The sequence below is a fragment of the Xiphophorus maculatus genome, chromosome 21, assembly GCF_002775205.1.
Source record: "Xiphophorus maculatus strain JP 163 A chromosome 21, X_maculatus-5.0-male, whole genome shotgun sequence".
Classification (NCBI taxonomy): Eukaryota; Metazoa; Chordata; class Actinopteri; order Cyprinodontiformes; family Poeciliidae; genus Xiphophorus; species Xiphophorus maculatus.
The window spans coordinates 12,633,239-12,659,938 of NC_036463.1; the positions used below are offsets into that span (position 1 = coordinate 12,633,239).

Genomic DNA, 26,700 nt, shown 5'->3' on the forward strand with positions numbered 1-26,700 from the left:
TATAAGTCATATTTACATTATCATTTTGTCAGGGCTCCTATACACATTTTTTTCTCAACGCCTTTTAAAACACTCATTTTAATTAAAAAAAAAAGTGAACTAAAGGAGCTTTACACAATTTTTTTTTAACAAATAGAAAATGAAGCACATGTCATTTGCTCCATTTGATTAAAAATAATCAACATGACTAAAAAGGAGAAAGAGAGCCCATATCACATGAAGTAGTTCTTTCAAGTTTCCAAAAGACGGTGGTTTATGGTTAACGCTTCATTTTTAATTCTTCTAGACGCTGCATATTTTTTTAGCGTAGTGGGTTTATTTCTTTTCACACACTCCCATACCATAAGGCAGAGAAACATAGACATGGTATTATTTCTGTCATAAGGAGTCTTTATCAGTCATAACTATCAGTTTCAATACAGCTGGTTGAACACAGAGAATCTCAAGTATCATCAAATGTGCATTTACGGTTTCTTCAGAAAACATCACAAAGGGAAAACGAAAGCAACAACAACAAAACAAAGAAACACGTGAACCCAAAACTGTAATGTCCCTTTATGTTCCACATTTGTCTTGCTTCCTAGCAGAATAACCCGCTTATCCATTACTGCCTCTGCCACCTCCTCCATTTCTATGGAGATAAATGAATTAAATTACACAAACAGCACAGAGTTTAATTTTACAGCAGCTGCCATACACCGCAAATATTGATTTACAACAGCAAACTCAGAAAAAAAAAGAAAAAGAAATAAATACAAAGGGGAAATAACATTCAACAGTTGATCTTTTTTTTACATTTTATACACCAAAGGAGGGGGTAAAAAAAAAAAAGAAACGGATATTCATCAAAAAGCAGTCAGAGGGGGTAAAAGGAGATATAAACTGCAGCCCAGGATTTGCTAATTAGAGTTCAGCTTTCACACTGAGGGCGTGCTGTAACTAGAATGCAGTCAGAGAGCCTGTTGGGGAAGGGGAAAGAAGCAGTCTCAAGTGACGGTACATTGCTGAGCGACTGCTTTTCTTCTCCGTTAGATGATTAGACACTATTGTCAAGCTTTGAATGGAAACCAGGAGGGATGAAAGTGAAAAGAGGGCAATTACACAGGCTTTTGTCAATCGTTTTACTTGGAGGGGGTTAGTGAAGAGAAAAGAATGATTATACAGGCTTTTGTCTTTCTCCTCTGTGTGATGGTTACTGTCAAATATTGTTTTGCCGAAAAAGCAAACATCCGCTCAACAATAATTACATAGTACATTTAATTAGGGGGGAGCAAGGCCGGTCCCAAACAGGCCCCGTCAGCTTTCTGACTCCGAGATGAGCACCGGCTTGTTAACTCATTTCAAACCGCCGTGTGAATATTAAACAGTGCCGGCATGATCCCCGCATTTGATTAAAAACTCAAATGGATAATTACAGTCTGCGCTTGCTGACATTTATTTATCCTCGCTCTGATGTACAGTGAATGGGGTGTGAATAGCTGAGAGCACGCTGACAGATGTGAGAAAGCGACAAGAGTTACAGCACGCCTTTTCTTTTTTGATCCTGAGGCTGACGTTTGGTTTGGAGGGAGCGCCCGGCCGGCAGGTTGGCATAGATGGGGAAGCTTTTAGTCTGCTTGGATTTCTTCACAATCCTGGGACACAGAGGGACGTTCTCATAGATATTCGGCTGTGAGGAGGTAGTAGAGGATGTTAGTAGACTTTAAGGTAATAGACAGACAAACATGACAGGTTTTTTACCAGCAGTGCAGCTGATTGGTTAATAAAGAAAAATGCAGTGGCCTTGCAAAAGCATTCACGCTTCTCAAATTTTTAGCACATGTTGCCACATTATTACTATAAACTTAAAGATATTTTACAAAAACATGTGATAAATCAACAAAGTACTGTGTGACAAAACACACGTAGCATTTCATCTGAGTTTTTACCTTTGAGAAGCACTTTTGCTGCTATTACAGCGTTTTGGGCTTATGTGTCTACCAACTTTGCACAGTGGTAAGATTGTGTCTTTTCTTCGCAAAATAGCTCAACTCAGTCAGACTGGAGTGAAAGCGATTTTGAAGTCTTCACACAAATTCTTTTCTCTCATGACACATAAATATGCTCTGATTAAAACCGTTGCTTTGCGGCTCTGGCTTTATGCTCTGGAGGATAAATGTCCACCCCATTTTGAGACTGATGAGCTTCCCTGTTCCTGCTGAAGAACAGCGTCCTTACAGCATAATGCTGCCACCACCTACAGTAGTCAGGATCATCAGAGTAAAGCCCTGATGGTCTTTAAGAATAGAGAAACCTGTTTTCTATCCAAGGGCAGCAGAAAGAAGTCTAAAGAAACAAAAACCTTTAAATACACTTTTAAAGGTAACAAAAAGAAAACATATTTCTCTATTTGTGCAGGCCTTAAAGGGGGTTGAATACAAACAACACACTTTCATATTTTTGGTGAATCACATAATCCCAGTGGAATATATTGAGTTTTGTGATTTTACTGCAACAACATGTAAAAGTGAAGAGCATGATTTTTGAAAGTCCTGCAGATGTCAAAACAACAAAATTCATTGGCTAACGGATGATTGTGTTATTTATTTTAAATCTGAATGCTTTTGACACCAGCTCTCTTCCAGATTCTTCAGACTGCACAGCTGAGGAACTAGTTAAGCTCTCTGTATCAGATGGGATGTGTTGCTTTATCGTTAGTTGTAAAGTGGAACAGCCTTGTAGTTAAGCGCGTGTCTTATGAGGAGGTGAGGGAGAGCTTTGAAGGAGTCGAGTGTAAAGACAAGAGTTGATACAATGAACAAACTAACGCCTACCTGTCTCTGAGTGGGGTGCAGTTTAACTCGGTACTCCTCTCGCCGCTTTTTTTTCCTGTGATGATTGTCACACAAACCGGTCCACTTATGAGCCAAAAGAATGAAACGCACACAAATTTAAAACAAGAATATATCGCCTTAACTGACAATACCTTAGCCCCAGGGCAAGTATGAGGAAGGAAATGAATAGAACAAGTACAGCAGCACCGGCGCCGATGTAAACATACAGCATGTATAGGGACAGACTGAATCCACCTGGTTGAAAAAGAGAAATAATTTAATATGAAATATCTGCAGGCCCATTCAATAAATTAGAGTATTATTGAAAGGTCCATTTATTTCATGGACTTTATCACTAATTGAAACATGTAATGATTAATTACACACAGATGGATGCTTTAAATAATTTATTTCTGTTAATTATGATAAATTTCAACTTACAGCTAAAAAAAAATATCTAAAACTTGAATATTATATCAAACTAATAAAAATAGATCACTCAACAATGTGCCTAAATGAAAAGTGTGTAAAGATTGTCAATTTTCAAAAGGTACTTTTAATCTAACAAATGAGCTTCATTGGACTGCATATTCTAATTTACTGAACAAGAATGTAGAAAAGACGAGGCAAACCACCTGAAATTCAAATACATGGATTCTCCTGTTTTAATGACAGATTTTTATGTTTCTTATGACATCTGAATTTATGTCATTACCCAGATAAATTGAACCATACCAGACCAGCATGTAATACCATGTTACAGCTGCTCTAAGCATGAGTTGATACAATGAACAAGATTCTGTGGTTTTCACACCTCTAAACGTGTCAAAAACCTTTTTTTTTTCTATGTGTGCTGCAGCATACTTGTGCAAATGGCAATAAGCATGGGAAATGATACAGCGTCTGTTTGAGTGGCTGATTTCACATCCGGTGTGTTGCTTAGTGTACCTGGCGGAGCTGTTCTGAGTAGCACAACGGTGGTCTGCACCCCCACGTCCGTGTTAAAGGTGCAGCGATATAAACCATCGTCTCCCGATGCAACGTCAGTCAGGTGCAGACTGAGATCCAGGCTGTCGGCGCAGTTCACCCTGCCCCTTTCGCTGTAGTCCTCGCCCACCAGACCCCCTTCCACCTTCTTACAGATGCCAATGATGACCCACGGATGGCCGTGCAGCATCTTCTCCAGGATGACCTGGTAAATGGTACCATTGTGTGGGTGCTTGCAGCTGATGGTCAGGTTGCTGCTCTCCTCGGCCACCACCTCTGAGTCTACTATGACTTCCTCTGGGGGAAGAGGCTCTGTGCTGTTGTTATCTTCTGGTGGCTCATCTGCAGAATGAAAGAAAATACATCTCAGAATAAAAATATTAAAAGACGACCCATGTTTCTTTTGGGGTAGAGGCAGATCGGTCTTAGGAAACATGGAGTTTACCTAAATCCTCCACCTGAAAGTCCTTAGTCCAGGGTCCCTGAGGGAATGTCTGGACAGAGCAGTGATAGAGCCCGATATCCTGATGTGTGACGTTCTTCAAGGCAATGCTTCCATCCATAGGCATCGCCCTCAGGAACTCTATTCTCTCCCGGTAGGTGTAAGGGACGGAGACTCCGAACTCAGGCGAGAACACAGCAATGGGGTTCTTGTCTGGCGCTTTGGTCCAGGACACCATGCTGAGCTGGCCGTCCCAGGGACACACGCAGGCCAGCACCATCCCTTCCTCCAGCCGTACCGTTTCAACGTCTGTCTGCTGGACAGCAACTAGACAAGAATTTCACTGTTCATATTCTGATTTTGACACAATGTGGTTCAGATTTAAGCACTCAGGGCCAAAGGCAAACAAAGTAGAGAGACAGAAAAACCTTGGTTTGTTCGATCTCCATGACAAATGTTTCTATGATACAGTACACCGTTTATTAAATACTTCACAAAATTTCAAGGCAGCTCAAATTCATAAGAAACATTTCTCTGCCATGTTTTTCTTGGACGCAAGTCACTTATTTTCCATCATACTAGCTTCCAAGAGTATCTATTTTATTATGGTTACAGAAAAGCTTTAACCCGACTGCTGCCATTTCATAGAAAACTCTGCAGTTGGTGGCAACTCTGTCCCCTGCTTAGGTTCTAGCACCTGCTGGATTTCCTTGGGCACTCTGAAGTTTTTCTCAAAACTCTCCCTCCAATAAGCTGTTGATTTAGTTCAATCTTACAAGCTGCAAACTTCTTGCCTGTTAAGCTCTTTTGATTCCCAGGGCTGATGCCGACATTGATTTTCTGAAAAGGAAAGCGGTGTTGTCAAAGAAATGACACCTACCATCACGTCTCTCTTCTGAAGCAACCATTCAACTCTTCTATATTAATCAGAACAACAGTGATTGCTTTTTGATAATTAAACATTGTGCTAAAAGATAATTTTGGGCTAAAAGTCAGTAAAAAAATATTCACATTCTTCCAGTTATTGTAATTGATCTGATCAGTTTTCAAAGCAGTCTGGACTCAATGGTAACAAGCAAAAGGTGAAGCAATCAGTTTTTTCACAAAAGAAATTGTCCAGTCTGTAAAAAGGAAACTGTGAATATATATATGTATTTTTTAACAAGGTGCATAACAATTTGCGTTGTTAGATTGGAAAGAAAATGAGCCAAATTGAACTACCTATGTGTGCTCATCATAAATCTTCAGTATTCAAATAAAACATCTAACAGTCTTAATGAGAAAATATCTCATCACGTGAGTTCAGCATGTTTTAATTCAATAAAAGTAGAACAAAATTAACCATTGTTTTATTTTTCCGAATCTAGTTTCTAAATTTATAAAACTACATCATATATTGAATAAAAACAGTTATTTTTACTAAACAAAACACCATTGAGAAAGTCAACAAGTTTTACATGAATTTACTTCATAACAAATATAAACAAAAAATATATAACCTGATCACATTGACAAATTTGTAGACATAAAGCAAAAATATTCCTACCTTTAAGAAAAGGGAGAAAGAGGAGTACCATGAAGTACCAGTAGTCCTTTTGTACAGCTTCCATCTTGCCCCACCAAGGAAGAATGAAAGCTGCATTGATGAGACGAGTGCACAGGCGCCCGAGCTGCACTTCCTGCTCCATCTCTGGCTACAGAGAAGCACTTCAGCTACAGGGCCACAATTCATGGTGTCCCACTGCTGGCACGCTCAACACAGAGAGGCTCTTTATCACTGGGGCTGGGGATGGATGGCAAACTTACATCATTCTGCATGTTGGGGTTTATAATGAAGTTTTCCCCACATGGAATTCAACACTGAAAACTGGTTTTCATAAAACCAGTGCATTTTATGCATTCAAAAATGATAGAATTGCCACGAATAGATGAGTAACATTCAGTAATAATAAATGTGATCGTTTCCTCTAAATGTAGGGTTTCGCCATTTGAAAATGTTTCTACGTTGTGGCTTTTCACAAAAACAATTGTGTTTCGGTGTGAACCAGCTGCCAAACACCACTGTCGCCACAGTGACGAGTGCAAAGCCACACGCCAGCTAAGTTCTGATAAATGAAATCTGGCAAGGACAGAAAGGTTGACATCACTTTAATATCCAAATGACATATTTCATAGATAACAAAACATGATACAAAACTACACAATTAAAATAACCAATTACATTCAACTTTTTAGCAGCTGGGAAAGTTGATCCAGGCACTTCTGCAGGTAGGAGTTCAAAGGTTCCTGCTTCTTCTCTGCATCTACAGAACAGAACAAAAAAAAACCCCGATTAAAAACAAAATAAAAGGTTTGTTGTTTTGATGAATGCATCTCTAGGTAATCAGATTTTCTCAATAGTAGTGCTAAGCAACAGTAGAAAAAACAACAACAAAAAAACCCCACACAAGCGGTTACATGATTTTTATTTTAAAGTACAATTTAAATGAAAATTGAGACATTTTTCTTTCTAGTAGAGGAAAAATAAATTAGCAGAAATTTAAATTAGGCTTTTGTTTCATACTCAGAGGAGAGAATGAGACAATTTGGTGTTTTTTTCCTGACATTTTTCCTCAGCTTACACTAATAAAACATCAGTTTTATCCTGTGAAATCACTGCCCAGGTGAAGGTGAGTTTTTGACATTGAACTCTATTCAATTACAAAAACAAATAAAAAAAAAAAAACTTGTTTTAACTACTCATCCTCTCCCAAATCATCACAATTTTACATAGGTCCTCATTCTGTATATTTTACTTCTTATTTATTTGTGTTGCAGTGAATAGGTTTAAGGAGGAAACAGCACCTCCAACAGTCACATTAAAGGATAGTCACACGCCGCCTATTAATATGACAAAAAAAATTATTTTTGTTTTGTTTGTTCTCAGTCGATAAATGCTTTTGCTTTAAAATTGAAAAGGGAATCAAGCCAAATTTTAATATATATTCCTCCATGTTTCATTAAAAAAAGGCTTTCATTTCAATATCATACTATTTATTTCAAAAAGAAAATTAATAGAGTACATGTTTTTTTTTCCTTTTCACTAATGGCTTCTGATGGGAATACCCGATTTTCTAACCATAGGTACACTGTTTAAAAATCTGGTGTGTGGAAGTCACATTATTTGCTTATCAAAATGAAAACACGCATGCCTTTCTTGGAGACGGTCAGTGCCTCCTTGATTTTTAATCGAACAGATGGACATTTCAGTGCAGTCTTCGCCTGTCAAGAGAAAAAATAAACTGATTCAGAAAGATAACTTCTGCTTATAATGCTTTGAGGAAGTGGGTGTATGCAAATGAGAGGACATAATAGCTGTTAAGAAGGCTTTTCAGGTTGTCATGAAAGCATAAAATTAAATATGAAAACAAAAAGATAAATTAGGACTTTACTGGAGAGGATATAAGCAAAGAGAATAGACCACCTCAGAGCATTAGCATTGTTCTGAGGTGCAATACTCACCTCAGAGCAATACTAAGGTGAATATAGCGAGTGTGTGTTAGTGTGTGTACCCTCTGATTGTTGTGGAGCAAAGCCCAGAGTGCAGACGCTCCGATACAGCAGGTTTCCAGCTCTTTACTTTCCAAACACCATAACAAAACTTTCATGGCTTTATCTGGAACACAAACATGTAGATAATCGGTAATCTTCATAATATCATGAACTCATACTGTATAAATGACTGTTTTAATCATGATACTGTTTAAATAGACGCAAAAAAAAGAGAAAAAGTTAGATGCTGGGATACAGACAACAACAATTCAAATGATGTGATCATAAATATGATCTCAGTCTCACTAGAAAACCACAGCTGACACAGGAAATGCCAAATCTTCCACAGGAAACAAAAAATGTGGTAACACGACATTTTCCACGCAGCTGGTCCTTCAACTACCACCTGCAGTGAACTTTGTGTGGGACACATCTGCCCACCAGCACAAGCTTTTTCAGTCTCAGCAGCTTCCTCCGCTTTCATTTTCTCTCAGCCTTTGGTTATTTCATCTCCATACAACTGAAACTGCAGCAAAACACTGCTAAAGATAGAATTACCTGGTCTGACTTTGCTACCCCAAACTGTTATGCATTTCATTTTTGTCACACGTTGCATACATTATTTTGAAAATAACAGATTGAATTCTATATGCTATAAAATTACTTTGGTATTTGGTTCTTCCCTAGAGCTCTGAACATAATTTATCTGTGACTAATTGATTAATTACTTCACTCTCGCTGCAGTCATAGGTTTCATATGACAAGACAAAATGTGGAAATGTGTAAGGGGTCTGAGCTGTAAATTCAGGTAATGTCCTTAATTCCTAGACATACAGCTGGATAGGGGAATGAGCAAACTGAATGGCGTTCATGAAAAGCATACTAAAAAGATGACCTTAACAATCACCAAAGTGCTTTTTAAACTTCTATGTAATAGTTAAATCTCAACCTGTCTTCTGCTCCATACCATTAGTCATGACATGTGATTTGATGGCGGGGCTGAAGCAGAGGTTGTGAAGGGTGAGCAGTGCGTGTGGTCGATGCGGTGCCAGTTCAGCCAGCAGTTCCAGAACTCCGGACACTTTCAGAATATTCTGCTGCCCGTCCTCTGTGGCGGACAGGCTGACTAGGAATCTCAGCCACAGGCTCAGGAGGTTCCCACCACCACCGACCGATGAGGCCTTAGCACCAGCCACCTTAGGGACAGGCACCAACAGGAGGGCTTGAAGGAAATTATTCTGAGAATCACAAGAAATGATCACAAAAGAGACAGATTACAGCATAGCATTATGGATCACCTCATTAAATACTATCTTCAGAAATTATATTCTACCAAGTAAGGAAAACAGCTGTAATTTAAACACATGTTGCAGTTTGTACAACTTTACATCTAAAAAGGAAAAACTATAACTCATGTAATCTTTTGGATTTGCTACTTTTGTTTTAATAATGTTGTACCTTCTGCAGGATGCACCTACAGTCTCGTGACACAACCAGGTTAGTCAGGAGAGAGAAGGATAGATTCTGGATGGGGCTGTTGTCTGGGGCAAGAGAGCTCAGCTTCATGACTGAGTGCATCAGAGAGGCATTGGAGGAGCCCTTAGATCCTGGCACCCCACTGGGGCTGCTAACACAGAGGGAACTGCATGCTGGGAACAGAGAAACAATGGTTTTATCATAAATGGAAAAAAAAAAGATACACTTAGCCAACTATGCATCTCATAACCATAAAACATAGCATTTAAAAGACTTCTTCTGTCTTCATAAACTGTAAATCATCAAGTCAGAGCTTCCATGCTTAAAGAGCATTCCAACATTTTAAGTGCCGCATCTCTTCAGAAATGAATCACACTGTACAAGTCTTTATGGGTAAACTGGCTTACTACAAATCGGATCACGACTTTAAGGATTTTACATTTCCTTAATTGACTTTTTTTGTGTCATTTTGTTTTATGTCAATCTGTCGCAATCTTATCTAAAAAAAAATAAAATAAAGACAGAGTTCTTGAAAATATGACAGACCACTCAGGCCAATTAACATTCTGAATTGCAATTTCTTGCCAGTAACAGGCTTTTGAGTGTAATTTAAAGTTACCGCTGATAACAACCACACAGCTCGTCCCTTGAAAGAATAGTTAAGTGCAACAATGAAACATTAGTGGAGCCGCTCAGCTCTGCTGAAGTTCTTGGCAGCCTGCCGAACCAGCGGAAGCAGAAATGTGGAATGGCCACCTAAACATGACAGCATAGCAAACTGACATTTTTAAAAATAGTATCAACATAAATCAGCAAAATGATGTTGAAAAAATACAGAATTTGTTAATTTATTTAATTGCAGAAATGTAACAGAAGCTCTTTATAAGAGAGCTTTAAAACATTTGTGGCAATTTTCATTGGCTAATTTTGGTTCACCTTGAAATGACTGCCTCATTATGGCAACTGTGGTGTTCTGACTCTTGGTGGGAGGCAAATTATTTTGCTTAGCAGCCTCAGGCTGTAGATGATATTTATTATGCAGAAGCATCCGGAATGCAAATTCCAAAAGGCATCAAGGAAGTAAAAGATAACTGAAAAGAAAAAGAAAAAATCACTCATGACATTCTGACACTAGTGGATGTTGTTCAATTGACAACATCACAACTTGTTGGTTACACTAATCCTAGAATGGTCCCTCAAATGCGACTGTTAGCCTCAGGTTATGATTATGCCTGTCAGGAAGCCATCATGATATTGGTGAGGGTTAACATGGGATCTTTCTGATAACATCTTAAGCATCCCAAGTGATGCTATAAATCTAATCAAGTACTCTGCAATACAAGGAATGTCTCATCTCAAACAAGAGCAGAAAAAAAAATGCAGTTATTTATTGCGTTCCTTGCGGCTGTGAGAGCAGGTTTTGAGGCTACTACCAAAATATCTCCTGAAAATAAGCAGGGAGGGAACAGATAAAAAAACAACAGTTCCACTTAAACTAGCAACGCTAACAAAGTTTCGGATGAAGGCGGTAGACAGGAGATGAAAGAGCGAATAGAAACGTAGGCGTCTCAGGAGACTCGGTGGTTGCCTCAGGGTGGATGGTGTAATACTAAGCCAGGCTGCGTGAAGCCCAAATTCAACCTGCTGTTCGGTTAACCTTTAGGGAAACACTGTGCCTGACTTCACTGATTTCTGCAGCTTCCCAGCTTGAGCTGATGTGGGTGTGGTGAGAGGGGGGGGAGGGGTCTGAAGAAAAAGTCAGTTTAGATCCGAGTGTGTGCACACGTCCACTGAAGAACTACTGCCAATCACGTTTAGAGTTACTTACGCAAACCTGTCAAAACGTATGAACTCCGGTTATCACAAATTACTATTAGTGAAGCAAGAGAAATTTCCGTTACTCACAGATGAAACAACTGCAGCGTCTTGTAAAAGCTTTCAGGACATAATTGCAAAGTGAAATGAATATATTACAAAAATAGGTAAGAATTTTTTACAGCTTACAAATCTGAAAAGCGTGGTTTATATCTGTATCTCCTTAGGAAACACCATTCCTTGTAATTCCAGTTGAAGGTCTTTTGGGATTAAGCTAATCTAGCTTGGTACATCTATAACAGATGTAAGATATAAGTTTTGTTGTATTTTCTAATATAGTTCTGGCTGGTACCATGATTATGAAAAATCAATTCTCAAGACTTTCCACAGAAACTTAAATTGGATATAGGTTTGGACTTTACACACCAGTATATAGTTTATACAAAAACAGGTTTTCTTTCAGGTTTGGTCTGCATCTAGCTCCATCTGTCTTTCCAACAATCTAACCAGCTTCACAGTTTTTGCTGGTGAAAAGAACTCCCACAGGATAATGCTTCCACCCCCATGTTTCACTGTGCAGATGGAGTGATGTTAGCTTTTCACCAATTATATTGTTTCCCTTTTTGGCCAAAAAGTGAAGTTGTGGTCTTCACAACGTCTGGTTCTGGTTGTGGTAAGCACAACCAGAACACTTCTTCCCATCTGTTTGTTGTGTCCACTACATGACTATTGAAAAACTGCGGATCGGATTCCTCATGGGTTGGGCTGCCTTCTTACATTTATACTTACAAAAAATCGTTTATATTTTCTTCTGATTCACAATTAATCTGCTATATAAATTCGACAACCATGTATGAAAATTTGTAGTTGTAACATGATAAAATGCGACAAGAGCTTAACTGAAATGAATACTTTTATAAGAAACTTTATATCAATAACACATAACTGAATCCACATAGAGATCAAGTGACGCATGAGTGATTATTTCCCAGCTTGTTTTTCTCTTGAAATTTGTTCTTCTGAACTGTAGTTTTTTATTTTTTCCTAAATCAGCTGGTTGGCAAGAACAAACAGAAACATCTCAGACATGGCAGAGATGTTCTCTTGTTTTCCACATCATGTCCCACTGGTCTGAAACTGCAGTGAGACTGACAAGCAGCCTGATCGATTCTGACACGGTGCCCATTGTTACCGGCAAGCAAACCACGCATTGCTCTTATACAGTGAAACACAATGTGGTCATTGCAAAGGACAATGGGACTTTTAATGCAAAGTGTGTATGACTCAGTGAGATTGCTAATCGCAGAAAGAGGCGGCGTAACAGGCGCAGAGCCAGCACAAACACTCAGAGAGACGCAACATGCGCAACATCTTGTTCCCACCTGGCTGGCTGTCGGCTGTGTACACACACAGGAGCTCCAGAACCGCTTCCATTGTGGGGTCGTCCAGTAAGAGCCAAGGCCACAGAGCGTAGAGTCTCAGAGCTAAACGGGCATCCATAGCAACCACCTATACACATAAATAGATTAGATTGATGTACTTGTAAAGAGAAAAAGCTTTAAGTTAGGTATTTGCAGAGCGAAAGAGGCACATTTGTGACAAACCGATGCTGACAAAGATACCTGTAATCAGCCTAAAATGGCTCAATATCTTCTAAATGTAAAGGACAAGGAATAAAAAAAAACAGCTCATTTCCTCTAAAAGTAAAAAAAAACAGAGAAATAAAGGAGCTCAACGAGTGAAAATGTTGGCAGCATCTTGCACATTTGGATCTCATTTGGAGGCACCTGTACTGTGAGGTTCCATTAAAAACCAATTAACTGTGGGGAATTTAATAGCAGCCATAGAAACTCACTTTGCATTCATCGTTGCAATAAAGAGCGCTCCGCAGGATCCCTGCAGTCAGCTTGACTTCTTTTAAATGGCCCCCTTCCTGAAAATATGAGAACAAACAAAAAAAGCAACATGTTTAATTGTTCTGGATTCAAAACAGCCTTTCCTGGCTGCAATAAACACTTGGAAAAAATAATAAGAGAACACCTGGGATTGTACAATATGTATTCAAAGCATTTCTTCTCAAAACACTTTGATGTAGCCTCAGTTTGTTATTTAACCCAACTGAGGGAAATGTGCTGAGATGGGAAGTTTCCCGTCGGCCTCTGCTCACCTTTTTGCGGGTAGAAGCCTTGCTGGGTCGGATGGACTCCAGGTGGAGGTGGGAATGAGTCTGCTTCAGCTGCTCCACACAGCTGTCAATTAAGCCGGCTGAAACACAAGACAGCAGGAGCATCAAAGTAGCTAAAAACAACAAGTATTTGTCTCCCTCAAAATTTTTTCTTTTTTACTTTTTTTGTCGCATTCAAAAATTTCAAAATAATACAATGTTTTTCTTCAACCAAGCAATTTAAAAGTGATTTCATTTAGAATAAAAATATTAACCATGTTAGTTGCAACCTATCCAAACAACAACAGCAGTTTAGGGAAAAAGTTATTTTTCCCTAAACTGAATAATTGGTCATGCTACCCTTGGCCACAACAACTGCCATCAGGTATTTGCAATAACTGCAAATATATTGATATAATGAAAATAAAACTATCCAAAAAAACAAAAAACAAAAAATAAAACCATCTTTTTATTTTTGTGGAGGAATTTTGCATCAGTCTTTTTTTGTAGAACTATTCCAACATATGAAGCCTGTTGAGGTAATTAGGCGGCTTGTCGGTCAGATTTAAGTTCAGACTTTTGACTAGGCTACCATAATGCTTCAGATTGTTTTTTTTTTATTTTTATCCAATCAGATTGTTTTTTTGTTTTTTTTATCCAATCAGAGGTAGAATGTGGAAGCTAACTTTTGCATTTACTCAGATAATTCTCATTCTGTGACACGAGCATTTGAGTGTGAAAGAAGAAACGCGCAGAGGCAAATCGTTTCTTCAGTGTATATGTGCACAAATATAAGAAAAGCATGCAATATGTAATAGTACTGGTAAATGTTGCAATAACAGCATGACTTGCAATAAACGCAATAATATCTTTCTACTTCGATTTTATTGCAGACTTTAGAAAATGAAGTCTATCCAGCTACTGGGAAAAAAAAAACTAAAAATCTTTGTTTCCGTCTTACTAATTTGACAACCTTACCACTTTCTTCAATCTCTAAAAATATTTATGCTGCTACAAACCAAAAGTGCCACATAATATATTACAGGCAGCCTAAATGGTTGGTACCTAAATTATTTGCATAATTTATTGCCTTATTGTTGTTCAGGCAGTTCTTTGCAATATGCATACACTAATACTGCAATAAGACAAAATTGGTGGTACATTTTGCAGCTAAAACACATTTTCACAAACACAAACAGCCAGAGAGCTGTCTGGAGTTTAATTTAGAAAGACGTGCCACAGGCTGCTGCACAGTTTATTTGTGTGGTTTTAGAATCAGTCACAAAGTTGTCAGCTGAGTTTTTGGGGAATTACCAGTGGCTGCGTGGTTTTGAGCTGTGGGACTGCAGGCCAGAAGTGTCATCAGAGCTCTGGCTGTGAGCTTCTTTAAAGGGTCCTGAAAGGTCCTTTTCTCAAAGCTCTGAGAACAACAACAATCAGGTTAGCGTTACTGTACACTCAAACACCTTTCTTGAAGTCTAAAATTCTGGCCACAAACACACAGGCAATCCTGGGATTAACAGCACCTCCGATAACTGAGCAAACTATCACATGACTGCAACATTCGCACCTACCTGCAATAACAGTTCACACAGCTCACTGGCAGAGGGACCATTTAGGATATCTGACAGTGTGCTGCTGTGCTTGGATGTGGAGCTTTGGAGTTCTGTGCCGCAGAGCCTCGTCTCCTCTGTGAAAACTGTGGAGAGGAACTGCAGAGCTGCTGTGTGGAGCAGCAAATCTGCCTTTTTCTCATCCAGACACTGGGATAGTGTTCCTGCAGACAAAAATTTAAAAATCGCTGACTGTAATGAATGACAAATGCTTTCTGAGTCACAGTACAATGACAACAACAACAAAAAAGGCAAATCAAAACTTTAAAACCAGTGACAGCTGGATATTTGAATGTGACTGAGGCAGCGTGCGCAAACTAATCATCTAAATTTGTCTGAACGCCCAGATGTCATAAACATCCTTGCTGACAAAAACACACATGAGCGCAAAGGCCCAGCATTCATCTTTTACTGGACTCATTAAACGTCCTTGCTGCGTCATTAATCTGGGAGGAAGATATGAGTAGGAGGGGTAGAGGTGGTTTAATTATCCTACCCTCGCATCTGTTACAGAAAGTTTATACAACAGTAAGGATGCAGCTAGCATGCTTAACATTTTTATTCTTTTATTTGTTTGCCAAGATGAAGATGTAAATTTCACTAAAGAGACAGAAACTTGAGAGGCGATCCATAACATGATCACACAAATAATTTCGCCCTCTAAACCAGCAAAATTATGTTCATCACTTAAACTCCCTCTCAGAGAGGGTATCCATATACCTGCGAATGTCCGCCAGCATCTGCCCAGCGCGGCAGAGACAGATGGGTGAGCTACCGAGCCGCCTCTTCTTACCACAGTAGCCAGAAGCGTAAACACGTCTGTCCAGCACGCGCAAACCGCGTCCCACGTACCTGCGTCTGAGGAGGGGAAGGAGTGACTCACAAATTTTATGACAGCGGACAACCACAAAGAGGTAAGAGCTACTGTTAAGCTGCAGAGTGAGCTGAGAAATGGCTAAACAGAACACGACTGATCTGTATAGGTCATCTGTATAGGGAGCGTGTAGAGCATCATGAAAGAGTTCGCACCGGTTTAGCCTCTCCACATTTTGCAATGCTACAACCACAAACATCAATGCGTTCAACTGAGATGTTATGTGGCAGCCAAACACAGTAAGACGTGTTCATGCATTTATTTTTAGTGGCATTGATTACTGCACCAGAATCAAGTGCCTGAGTGTCTGAACCAGAATGCTGTTGGTCGTGTTCTCACTAAAACCAGGAAGACAGAGCACATCACCCAAGTTCTTAAGTCCATAGATTTTAAAATAAAATAGTTTTTTTAGCTTATGAATCACTGAATGGATTAGTACCCAAATACATTTAAAATCTGTTGTTGTTGTATCAAATTTCCAGGCCACTAAGGTCTTTAGGTAATAGTCTACTATCCATCCCCAGAATCAAACACAGAGAAGCATAATTCAGCTTCTATGATCCTCAAATCTTGAACAAACTTCCAGAAAACTCCAAAGCAGCCAAAAACCTTGAGTTCCTTAAAATCGAGACTATAAATCTGGCATGGTTTAGATCAAAGGATATTTATGTGTTAGAATAGCCAAAATTTCAGAGCCAAGTCTGAACAGACTGAGAGCACTGTCTTGAAAATATATGTTTACAGATACTCCCCCATTCCAACCTGGCAGAGCTTTTTGTATTCTCCAATGAAGTACAGTTAAAAAATTCAGGGTATAGATGTGCAAAGCTGCCAGCTGCATACCCAGAAACACTTGTGGTTCTTTAAAATTCACCACGGGGAGGCAGGATTTGACATTAAATTCACATTTTATTTGTGAAAAGATTGAAGGACATTTTCTTTCCTTTTCAGAAAAAAAAAGAAAATCGATTTGGTCTATCACATAAAATCCCAGAAAAGGTTGATGTTTGTGGTTATAGCAAAAAACGTAAAAATATTTATGAGGTATCATTACTTTTTCAAAGCACTGTATGCAATCTATTTAATCACAGCATGAGAGTCCCACCTAATAATGTGGTTTCCAGCATAAGTGCAGCCACCAGATTAGGCAACAGAAGCTTCAGGAAGTCCATCTGACCAATCAGCTCCTTGCTTGCCATGACACAAGACTGCAGCAGCTTGCAAAAGCTCGACAGGAACCGAAGTGCAGTGACAAACTGAGAAGCCACACAAAAATGAACACAGATTAACAAAGTGCAGGTAAAATAATAACACCCTCCTACCTCACAAAAATCATTTGTTAAGTTGTCAAAGTTGGAGAGAAAAAACAAGAAAATGGTAACTATGGTGAAAAAACAAACCCCAATTGTATGCTTCCAGCATAAGCTTGTTAAGTATTCCACCCACACCGAATATGTGGAGGTGCACTTAGATAACCTGTTCTGAAACTGGCACAGAGTTCCAACCCACGTATTTTGTGGTGGATCATGATAATAAAGAAACAACTGGAAAACTTCCCGAAATGCTGAGCAGTTCCGTGCTGTGTACCTGACGCTTGACGTCTTCTCTGATTCCGAGAAGGATGCCGGGAGTCCTGAGCTCGCTCAGACATTTCTCCATGAGTTCGACATCTACTAGACTGAAAGGGAGAAAGAAATATGATGGGATAAGTTTGTCTGCAAAGAAGTGAATAGAGAACCAGTAGCATTCATATTATAGTTTCATCAGTGTAAATGGTGAAATAAAGGTACAACATGGTACACTGAACACACCAGTCATAGTTTTTTTTTTCTTTAACATTCTAGAAAGATGTTGATTAGACACGGACAAAACCTGTGGCCTTTTACCTGCTCAAAACCGGCAGTAACTGATTTTCTTGGATGGCAGTGAGGGTGAAGTCTGGCAGGACGGCCAGCAGATTATACAGCAGGCCGCACTGGGCCGTCAAGAGGTCAGGAGTTACTATGACAACCGCTTCCATGCCTGAAGGCTTGCCTGGTTGGGAGTCCTGTGAGGTACTCGAGTTGCTTGTGTCTCTATCACTCTGACCTGCGAGACAAGTCAATAGCCACTGAATCACATCCTGGTCTGTCTCTTGGGCCGAGGTAAAATTACGAGAAGTGAGAGCTTCACTCTCAGAATTGTATATGTTACAGTGGTTTTGGTTTATGTTCCCGAACACATCACGGTTTACATTTTCCGAAGACAGACAATATTCAAGTCTATGTGGTGAGTTTAAGTCCAGACAGATTTTTCTCCTTGTAGTACCTTGAGCCATCAGCCTGGCAGGAGTATCGTCTGGGATGTCGACTGGGGAGGAAACTTTGGGAGTGTTCAGCCTTGAAGTTTTACTCTGCAACAGAAAACAGGAGAGCATGAGGATTCATTTCACTTGAAATATTCTGAGGGAAATTGATCTAATTCATACGATGTGTCGGAACACTCTGTTAGAGGTGAAACTAGTGTAAACCAAACAAAAACAGAAAATTAACAAAACTCTGCTCAAAGAATATATGATTAGAACTCCTAGACACAGATATTTCTAAGCTACCGTAAATTTTTTTTTTCCCTTTCCAAAATTTTTGAGTAGTTTCCTTTATTCCTGATGAGCAAATATAACTGAAGATATGAGAATGAAAATTTCATGTCCAAGGAAGAACCACAAGAAAATTATTATTTCATAGGGTTACACGTGGGTAAAAGCTCATTGCTGAACTTTTCCTAATAGGAGGCGCTTGTGTAGATCAAAAGTCGCTTTCTGTATAATAATAATAATACATTTGCAATTAGTACATCAGTAGGCCTACCTAACGGGAGGAGATGAAATTGAATCACAGGTTTCACTGTTGAGGTTAAAGCTGAGTATCAATAGTTACTGAAATAAGTAAATTTACTTTTCATTAACATTCAAATGTATTGAATATAACTCTAGTATATAAAAAAGTAAAAACACCAACCACACAACAACAAAAACTATGAAAAAGACACGGGTCCTTTATTGAATACAGTACCTTCTTGTGTTGAACAGAACCCATTTTAGTCATCCTCTTGGTTTTCTCACACAATGTTCAATGAATTATAAATGTCTCACTTCCTGGTAAGATATTAGACCTTAAAAATGGGGAAAATAACCCCCCATTTCAAAATCCTTTACTTTTACTGCCTCAAACGTTTTGAGTTCTTACTTCATTTTACCCAATCTCCCAAACATAAGAAGAAAATAAAAAGAAAAATGAATTTATGGTACAGATTTTTACTATGGTTAGAACGTGAATATAGAACCTGTGAAGCTTTCAGTGTGAAGAAGACGAGGAAAAAAAGTGGGGTTGAAAAACTAAAGATGCATGGATGGATGGATGGATGAATTAATGGATGCCCCAATGAATAGATGCAAGGTTTCCCTCAGTGTATTACAAGCCTGGCAGGCCGCCAGGCCTTACTTGTGCCCCCACCAGGCTTAGCATCGTTACTTTATCTTTTTTTTTTTATTAATGTCTTTTTTAAGACTTTATAGTTGGTGTTTAAGTATTAATCTTCCAGTCTTTCAAAAATGCATAACTATCAAGTAATATTTGCAAATTTCCTATCAACTTTAAACATTTTTTAACTCAAAAACACCGCGGCCGGCTGGATGACTGCCCTAGCGCCCTGGGCACCAGGCTTAGCAAGTTTTCTGGGGGAAGCCCTGAGATGGATGGATTGACAACAAACAAATGAATGAATGAATGAATGAACAAACGAACAAACAAAGCGGATGGTTTTACTTACTAGAGCATTGCTGACTGCAGTGCTTGAAGTAGAAAGGGAGCTGGAACTTCTTCCAGAGGTTACACTAGGTGCAGGGTCACATCTCCAAGGCAGCAGGGAATTTTCTGAATCTAAGTCAGCATACACACAGAATTAAACACAATAACACACAAATGTGACACATAGTTATCGGGTATTAACCAGCATAATCCTTTTTTTTGCTTGTAATCCATCATGACGACTGTAAGGAAATCAGGGTTTACCAGCTAAAGAGCTTTCCTGAAGGCTGGGATTACTGCTCCCACCAGGCCGTGGTAGCAGGTCGAAGGTGTACCTGCCACGGTAGCAAGTCGAGGCAGAGAGAGCCACACTGTGGAAATACTGACAGTGGTACAGCAGAGCCTGCAGTGCTGGAAGACCCACCAAAGACACACCGGAAACCTCATCATGGACACACGGGTGCTGAAGGGGGAAAAAAAAGAAAGACAGAAAAAAATAACTTTAGTTTGAGTTCTCTTACATTTTTGACATAGGAAAAAAACTTGTCAGAGATGAAAGATATCAGTTAAGTTGCAACATGGATATAGGTGGCATTTCAAAAATGTCAAAGAGATGACATTGTGTGTCCTAGATTTTTAGTTCCTCTTTCCCCAAATGCTTCCCACACAGCTACTCACAAAACTCAACCCTTTCAGATTCTCCTCCTGCAAAAACTCTTTTGAGAACTTCTATCTGCGCCGTCTTTATAAACTGATTCACACATACAGTTCTCTATCCGAGTAACTGCATCCTTTTTTAGAATGCCTTTGGAGTTTTGACTGAGCGCTTAATTAATCTGGATGTGAATTCTCTATGCGCGCACCTAAATCTAAATTTATATTTAATTCAGCAACATGCCTGATCTGAACTCAAAAGCAGTTTTCTCTATAAACAAGAGATCTGGGGAGGGTAAGAGAGCAGATCCAGATGGAAGAAAACAGAAAGAAAAGGGGTAGAAAAAGTTCATGGTCTGTAAAAGGGCTTTTAACTGGCAGGCAGATCTGCTGACCTGCCAGTGGGAGTCCTTGGCCTCCTCTGCGTTGGCAGGCATAGGCATCACCAGCAAGTTCTGCAAGATAAACACAGCCTGGACACACAAACCAAGGAGAGGGAGAAACACACACACAGAAACACACACATACAGACTGGGTTAAGGTGGACTGCACCAGCAACACTGCCATCTGCCTGTCTTTGGTTGGTAATACATTGTTCTGAGCACTTGAGTGGTTTTGCGTATTTAAGGTGGCAGATCATAAGTTACATTACCTTGAAATAAAAGTGGTAAATACTCAAATAGTATTTTGACACATTGTGAAAAGTCATGTAATGTAGTAAAAACATAACAAAAGAACTCTTTCATCACAAGGGAGTTTTTTCCACTGCACCTCTCTGCGAACCATGCTGCTCTCCTGTTGATCCAAGAGGATGTTGAGCAGCGTGCCCCACAGACCTCCGCTGATGTTCTGACAGCTGGCACACAGAATCTGGCAGCCGCTGGGCATGGAGGAGAGAGCAGCACCTAAACTCAGACTGGCAAACCTCACCTGACAAAAAAGGAGAAAACACATTTTAAAATGGTACATCAAAGGCCGCTGGTTCCTCATAAGTTAGGGAAATCACTTTACTTTGTAATACGTTTGGTATGAGTTTCAAAATGTCCAAAATGTCAAACATGCAAAAGTTGAGCGTTCTTGAAGGTAAGTTGAAAAATTACTGCCTTACCTCTTGATCTCGGTCCACCCAAAGCGGGATAAGCCACGCCAAACCAAGCTGAGAGCCGCTACTTTCCTCTGTGGTGCCATTAGCCCCAAAAGACCACTGGCTTATGAAGTCCTAATGTTGGAAAAACAATCAATTTAAATGTAACATTCTGTAACTACTCGTCCATAGATCCATAGAAAAGTGCCTTGCAAAAGTATTCATACTTCTTGAACTGTAACAATTTTGTTATAGTGGGATTTTATGCGACAGGCAAAAATGCTTATGCTTAGTTATTATTCCCTTTAAGTATTTTTATCTGTTGGCATTTGTTATTTTACATGTTTGAAATAAAGATTTCATTATTAGAGAGCACAAAACCTTTCACTGCAGCTACAACCCTTTTAAGAGCAAATCTCTATCAGTTGTGCACAATTGTATCCATTCCTCTTTGGAGATAAAACTGTTCACATCTGGTAAAGGAGCTTCTGGGAACATCAATTTTAAATACTGAATTCCATTTAGATCTGCCTGTATGTTTACAGTTGTTGCCCACTCAAACGAAAGGCGACCTTCCAACCAAGTCTTCAGTCTTTTCCAGCCACTAACAGGTTTTTTTCCAGGACTGTCCTGTACTTGGCCTCCTCCATTTTCTCCTTCAACTCTGACTCGCTTCCTAGCCAATGTCAAAGTAAAGAGCTCCCAAAGAATGATGCTGCTACTACCACCATGTTTGTGCTCAAGGTTTTTGTGCAGTGTTAGATTTTCATACTTTTTTTTCAATTTTCGTCTCGTATGTTCGGAGCAGGTTATACATGTTTGATGTTTCTGTGATTAATGCCCCGGGAAAAAAATCACCACAGGTTTGTCCAACCTATTTGCTTTGTTACTTGATGTTTATGATGCTGTTTAAGCATTGGTGTATACTAAAATTACATACCAGCAGACTCTGTTGACTACCATACTTCTGAAGGCAACTTGCTGAATCTTATTCAGGGGTATTAGCATAAAGGGGATGGATATAAACACACTCTATTCTCTTCATATTTCTGAAACATTTTTAAAAACATTTTCTGTCCACCTTACAACTATGTCATAATTTGTGTTGGTTCATCACATAAAAATACAATGAGTTGTCTCATTACAATGTAGTTACAATGTAACAGAATAATTCTAGCTATATTAGGTTACAATGGTAAAACATTACAATGAGACTTGCCTTATCCTTGTTTTCCATCATCATCTCATGGGACAGGTGAAGCAAGCAAATAATGGCATTCTTTGTCACACCTTTCCCCATGAATGACAAGGAGTTCCCTCTCCACTCAACATAAAATGAAGAAATCACCTGTGTGAGTGATACAGAAAATGTCTTCCTAAAAATTACACATCATACAAAAATATAATCCAAAGACAGATTTGTCTAGTGTGCATGCCTGTCATTAAAGCATTTACTTGACAGTACAAAGCAAACTCGAAAGCCTCAGCTTACAGTAGGTTCTGTATTTATTCAGAGCCAATTGTATGCTCGTCAAGCACTGCACCCAAATGAAACTTTAATACAGCTGAGAGACTAATTAGTTTGTTTTTGTGTGCCATCAGTATGGGAGACTGCACAGAAGAGCAGATGAGGAGAGAGGAGCCAAAGGCCTGCAGAGTTCTAGGACCCCACGCTGCCAGAAAAGTCAGTGGAGAGGCCAGTCAGACAATTAAAAAGAGGATAACTCTGTGGTTTTAGATTAATTAAGCAAATTGAAAAAAGAAATTATCTTTAAATATGCACTTTTGTTTCATTATTATACATTTGTATTAGAATAAAACAAAAATGCGTATTTATGATATAAACAGAGCGAGTCCACAGGGTGTCAACGAACTTTTGACACCTTTGTGCTGATGACTGTTGTACAGGCTGGTCTTCACTTTGTTCGTCGATTGTTTTACGCACTGCTGCACAACTGAACAGATGGAAAAAGCGAGGGTGATTAATCTCATCAGCATCTTCTCGGCGTGGCACGTCTGATCGCTGAGGTTTTTGTCAATTGCAATTCATGTCTCACAAGTTCGTTTTGCTGCATTTTTACTCATTCCTCGGAAATTTCCATGTTTTACCATTTTAACATTTCCGTAGGCACTTTAATATCTGCATAACAAGTGGGAGGTTGGCACAAGCCCCTTCCAAACACGAGCATATGAGCACAAATACAAGATGGGGGCATTCACACTCACCTCTAATAATCCACTGAGATATTTGGAGCAGAGGGAGCTGGGCTCCAGGTCAGGGCAGTGGGAGCTCCAGCCAGGCTGGGCAGTCAGGCTGACCATGCCCTGCAGTGCCCTCTCCAGGCTGGGAAGGCCATAGAAACGCGGGGCATCAGACAACCGCAAGCTCTGAAGCAAGCGCAGCGCCAGCTGGCTCTTGAAGGGACCTGCTAATGCCAAACATAGCCTGGACAGACAGAAAAGGAGACAGCGAGAAAAGAAGCAAAGCAGACAGGCAGAGGAGAAAGAAAAATAGACGACAGAAATAAAGTGGAAGGAAAATTAGGAATTGATGTTAGTACGTGCTCCCTTCTTTTATTATTATTCTTACACAGCAGGCAAGCTGAAAAACATTACAGAGTGGTTTCTTTCTTCATTCTTCAAGCTTTACCATTTTGATCTTTTTATATCTGAAACAAACAGTGATAAAATAACCCACTAAGATGTTAAAGTAAAAGATAACAGATTTATTTCTGATATTAACCTACCTGTCAGTTGTATTTGACAGCCTGATCAGAAGCGTGTTAAAGAACTTTATGAGTTCTCTCTGCAGTCTCTGGTTTACGTGGTTCTTAATCTCCTCAGGATCTTCTAAACTCTGAGTCAACATCTGCGACTCCATACCAAGAAGCAAATGAAGAAGAGCAGCAGTCTCCTAGGAAATTAGTGGATAAACAGAATTAATTTGTATGATTTGATTAAATTTGATGTTGTGCTTAATATTTAAATGTCTTCTAACTCATTTTCATTTATCTAAATCAATTATTTATTCAAATAGATTACTAGTGTGTTTATTAGTTTGTTTACTCAACTTAAATATTTTAAAATACATTACTGGGGTGAGAATTTTGCTATAAAGAAGAAACTGAAAAATGAATTAAGTGGTTTGTCTGCAAATCTGCTTAATTCAAAATAATATAATTCAGTTTTTTTCAGTAATTCAAACTCAGGATTACGTGATGATGAAGGAAAGTGGAAACACTGTCAGTCACAATAGTTATGACTTATGTAACATATTTTTCTATATTAATGAATCTTATAAGAGTATCTTTTTGACGCCTAAAGGAAACATCTTTAAAGATAGATTGATAATGTAAACTAGACTAATCTTTGGAGTATATTTAGAGTATTGTGTACTGGCATTTTACTTGCTAATGTAATTTTTATGCAGTTAGGAATATTATCACAGCAGCAGATGCTCACAATGGACACAAATTGGATTGCCCAAAATGGCACTAATTGCAGAAAGATGGAAAATAGTCATATATTGGACTATTTTATGAAGACTGATGAAGTCGATATTCATCCATGTTGTCAGATTTTCTGCCATGCTGCCCGACTTTATCAGAGATGGAACTGTAATAAGGCAGACTTTGAATAAAGGTCTGTGTTCTTTTTAATAGGCCATGAAGGTAATATTAACGAATTTTCTTCCTTCAAGCATCAAAATTAGGCATTCTATTTATACAAATAGAATTCAAGTTAAAATATTGCTGCAGTTAGTCTCCATGTGATTTATGATCACATGGAGTTTATAAAACAAGTTATAAACTGATATTTCCCTGGGGTTTCTGGAAAAACCGATAAGCTCATGAGAGTTCTTGGATTTATAATCAATTTTAATCAACTTAGATTAAGTGTTTGTGTCTGAATTATTAGCATCTAGATCAGAGTTGGTGTTATCTTTTGTCTCTTGTTTTGAAGTTAATCACTAGTAAGTGAAAGTGGCTCAGAGGTAAATTTGATTCTTAATTTTATCATCAATTTTGACATTTTTAATAAAAAGTATTCATTTTTGTGTCGTTTTTGAACATGTCTGATTCCTAAGGAACATACTGAAATCTCTTGCTTCTTCTACATTTGATACAAGTAGATCTTATTTAAAGTAACCACAGCTTCACTAAACACTTGTATTTCTTTAAAAGAAAAAAAAAATCTCTTGGCTGCCACATGGCAAAAAATAAAATAAAAAATATACTGATGAGTGCACATTTCATGAGGGTATATGAGGTGACAGATGTTCCTGAAACAGCCCAGTAATTACAGAAAAACAGAGGAGAGCAGCGAGGCTAACCCCTACTAGACATTAAATCTGAGTCTTCTTCAGCCACCGGGGGAGGACTTATTGTTTACACACATATTAATGAGAAAATCAAGGTGAGACTGATTAAAGACAGAAAGTAGCTCTCCTTCCAATAACAGACGGGTAATCCAAAATAAGAGCCCCAACATTTTTTTAAGAGCTTAGGAAATAATATCTGCTATGTCTAAAGGGAAAAGCTGTTTTTCTGTTGTTTTGAGACCGTAATGTGTTCAGGGTGTTTTATCAATCTGCCTGACTCATTCAGGGTTTGATTGCTGGTATATACTGTAAGCAGCTGCATTGAGGAACTTATTTAGAAAACCACTTTATGGAGATGTGATGCACATATGGTTCAGATAGCTGAGACTGATGAGAAATTACTCATTTATATTTGCATATTAAAGCTAACAGTCCCATATCACAACTATTGCATCACTCAAACAACATGATGCAAAAAAACATAAAAACGTGACTATTTCTTTGCACCATAATCCTAAGCAGAGCAGTACACTGGTGCAGCAGGTTTTACTTTAATGCTTGTCCATAAAGTGTCAATGATCTGGACCTGGTTGAGAAGCAGCTCCAATATCCAGCATAGGTCCTGGTCCCTTTGGTCAGAGGTAAACTCTGTGGGAATTTGTTTGAAGTAGGCATTCAAAAATGTCACAATTCCCACCAGCAACCTTTCATCCTCAATAGAGGCCGGGCGCACCTGGAGAAACCTGCAGGGAAGAAGAGACAGAGCGTGTGACGATCCTGGCAAGAGAGGCACTGCTGAAAGGCTTTTTGCATATTCCATGCAAGTACTATGCAACACATTTTGTTTTGTTTACACTTTTCTTTATGATTAAACATAACAAAGTAACTTTATTAACTAGAAAAACCAAGAACTGATTTTGGAAAGACACAGGAGGGAGAGAAAAACTAAAACAAGGTCATTATTGGAAAAGGTTGAGTCAAATGAAAGATAACTGATGTACAAGTAGTGCCTTGCAAAAATATTCATACCCCTTACACTCAGGGTTTAAACTGGGGGAAACCCAGTTTATGATCAGCCTGGCGGGCCACCAGGCTTTACCTGTGCCCCCACCAGGCTTATTTATCTAGGTATCTTTTAAAT

General features: G+C 38.9%; 2 protein-coding genes across 5 annotated transcripts in view; both read right to left on the minus strand.

Annotated features, from left to right (window-relative positions):
- Positions 1-372: 372 nt before the first annotated feature.
- Positions 373-6,168, minus strand: cd226 (CD226 molecule). Of its 2 annotated transcripts, none has more exons than XM_023326356.1 (6): positions 5,789-6,168; positions 4,246-4,569; positions 3,762-4,142; positions 2,966-3,068; positions 2,814-2,868; positions 373-631 (listed from the first exon to the last, which is right to left on the minus strand). In XM_023326356.1, exons 1-6 carry the CDS (start codon positions 5,928-5,930, stop codon positions 605-607), a joined length of 1,032 nt encoding a protein of 343 aa, XP_023182124.1. In that variant the 5' UTR covers positions 5,931-6,168; the 3' UTR covers positions 373-604. The 2 variants fall into 2 exon arrangements, with proteins under 2 accessions (XP_023182124.1, XP_005797979.2); XM_005797922.2 differs by having other exon boundaries at positions 373-1,669; positions 5,789-6,167.
- A 205-nt stretch (positions 6,169-6,373) lies between these two features.
- rttn (rotatin) overlaps positions 6,374-26,700 on the minus strand; it is a 37,498-nt gene continuing 17,171 nt past the window's right edge. For 2 of the 3 annotated variants that reach the window (XM_023326354.1, XM_023326353.1), the window contains exons 26-49: positions 26,146-26,302; positions 23,986-24,152; positions 23,465-23,684; positions 22,458-22,586; positions 21,263-21,373; positions 20,926-21,084; positions 20,550-20,627; positions 19,765-19,963; positions 19,523-19,632; positions 18,023-18,107; positions 17,602-17,803; positions 17,303-17,393; positions 16,821-16,971; positions 15,562-15,699; positions 14,803-15,005; positions 14,543-14,648; positions 13,232-13,329; positions 12,920-12,997; positions 12,447-12,573; positions 9,232-9,422; positions 8,741-9,011; positions 7,794-7,897; positions 7,434-7,503; positions 6,374-6,545 (exon numbers count right to left, since the gene is read on the minus strand). In XM_023326354.1, coding sequence (XP_023182122.1) covers positions 6,466-6,545; positions 7,434-7,503; positions 7,794-7,897; positions 8,741-9,011; positions 9,232-9,422; positions 12,447-12,573; positions 12,920-12,997; positions 13,232-13,329; positions 14,543-14,648; positions 14,803-15,005; positions 15,562-15,699; positions 16,821-16,971; positions 17,303-17,393; positions 17,602-17,803; positions 18,023-18,107; positions 19,523-19,632; positions 19,765-19,963; positions 20,550-20,627; positions 20,926-21,084; positions 21,263-21,373; positions 22,458-22,586; positions 23,465-23,684; positions 23,986-24,152; positions 26,146-26,302 — 3,325 coding nt within the window. In that variant the 3' untranslated portion in view covers positions 6,374-6,465. The remainder of the gene's footprint in view (positions 6,546-7,433; positions 7,504-7,793; positions 7,898-8,740; positions 9,012-9,231; positions 9,423-12,446; positions 12,574-12,919; positions 12,998-13,231; positions 13,330-14,542; positions 14,649-14,802; positions 15,006-15,561; positions 15,700-16,820; positions 16,972-17,302; positions 17,394-17,601; positions 17,804-18,022; positions 18,108-19,522; positions 19,633-19,764; positions 19,964-20,549; positions 20,628-20,925; positions 21,085-21,262; positions 21,374-22,457; positions 22,587-23,464; positions 23,685-23,985; positions 24,153-26,145; positions 26,303-26,700) is intronic. The other variant, XM_023326355.1, reaches the window with a different exon arrangement.

Bases quoted from the DNA above. Each gene is read 5' to 3' on its own strand.
- cd226 (XM_005797922.2), bottom strand. From the start codon at position 5,930: ATGGAGCAGGAAGTGCAGCTCGGGCGCCTGTGCACTCGTCTCATCAAT. The intron at 4,143-4,245 runs GTAAACTCCATG...TTCATTCTGCAG, and splicing joins CTTTCAGGTGGAGGATTTAG to ATGAGCCACCAGAAGATAAC. The intron at 1,670-2,813 runs GTAGGCGTTAGT...ACCTCCTCACAG, and splicing joins TGCACCCCACTCAGAGACAG to CCGAATATCTATGAGAACGT.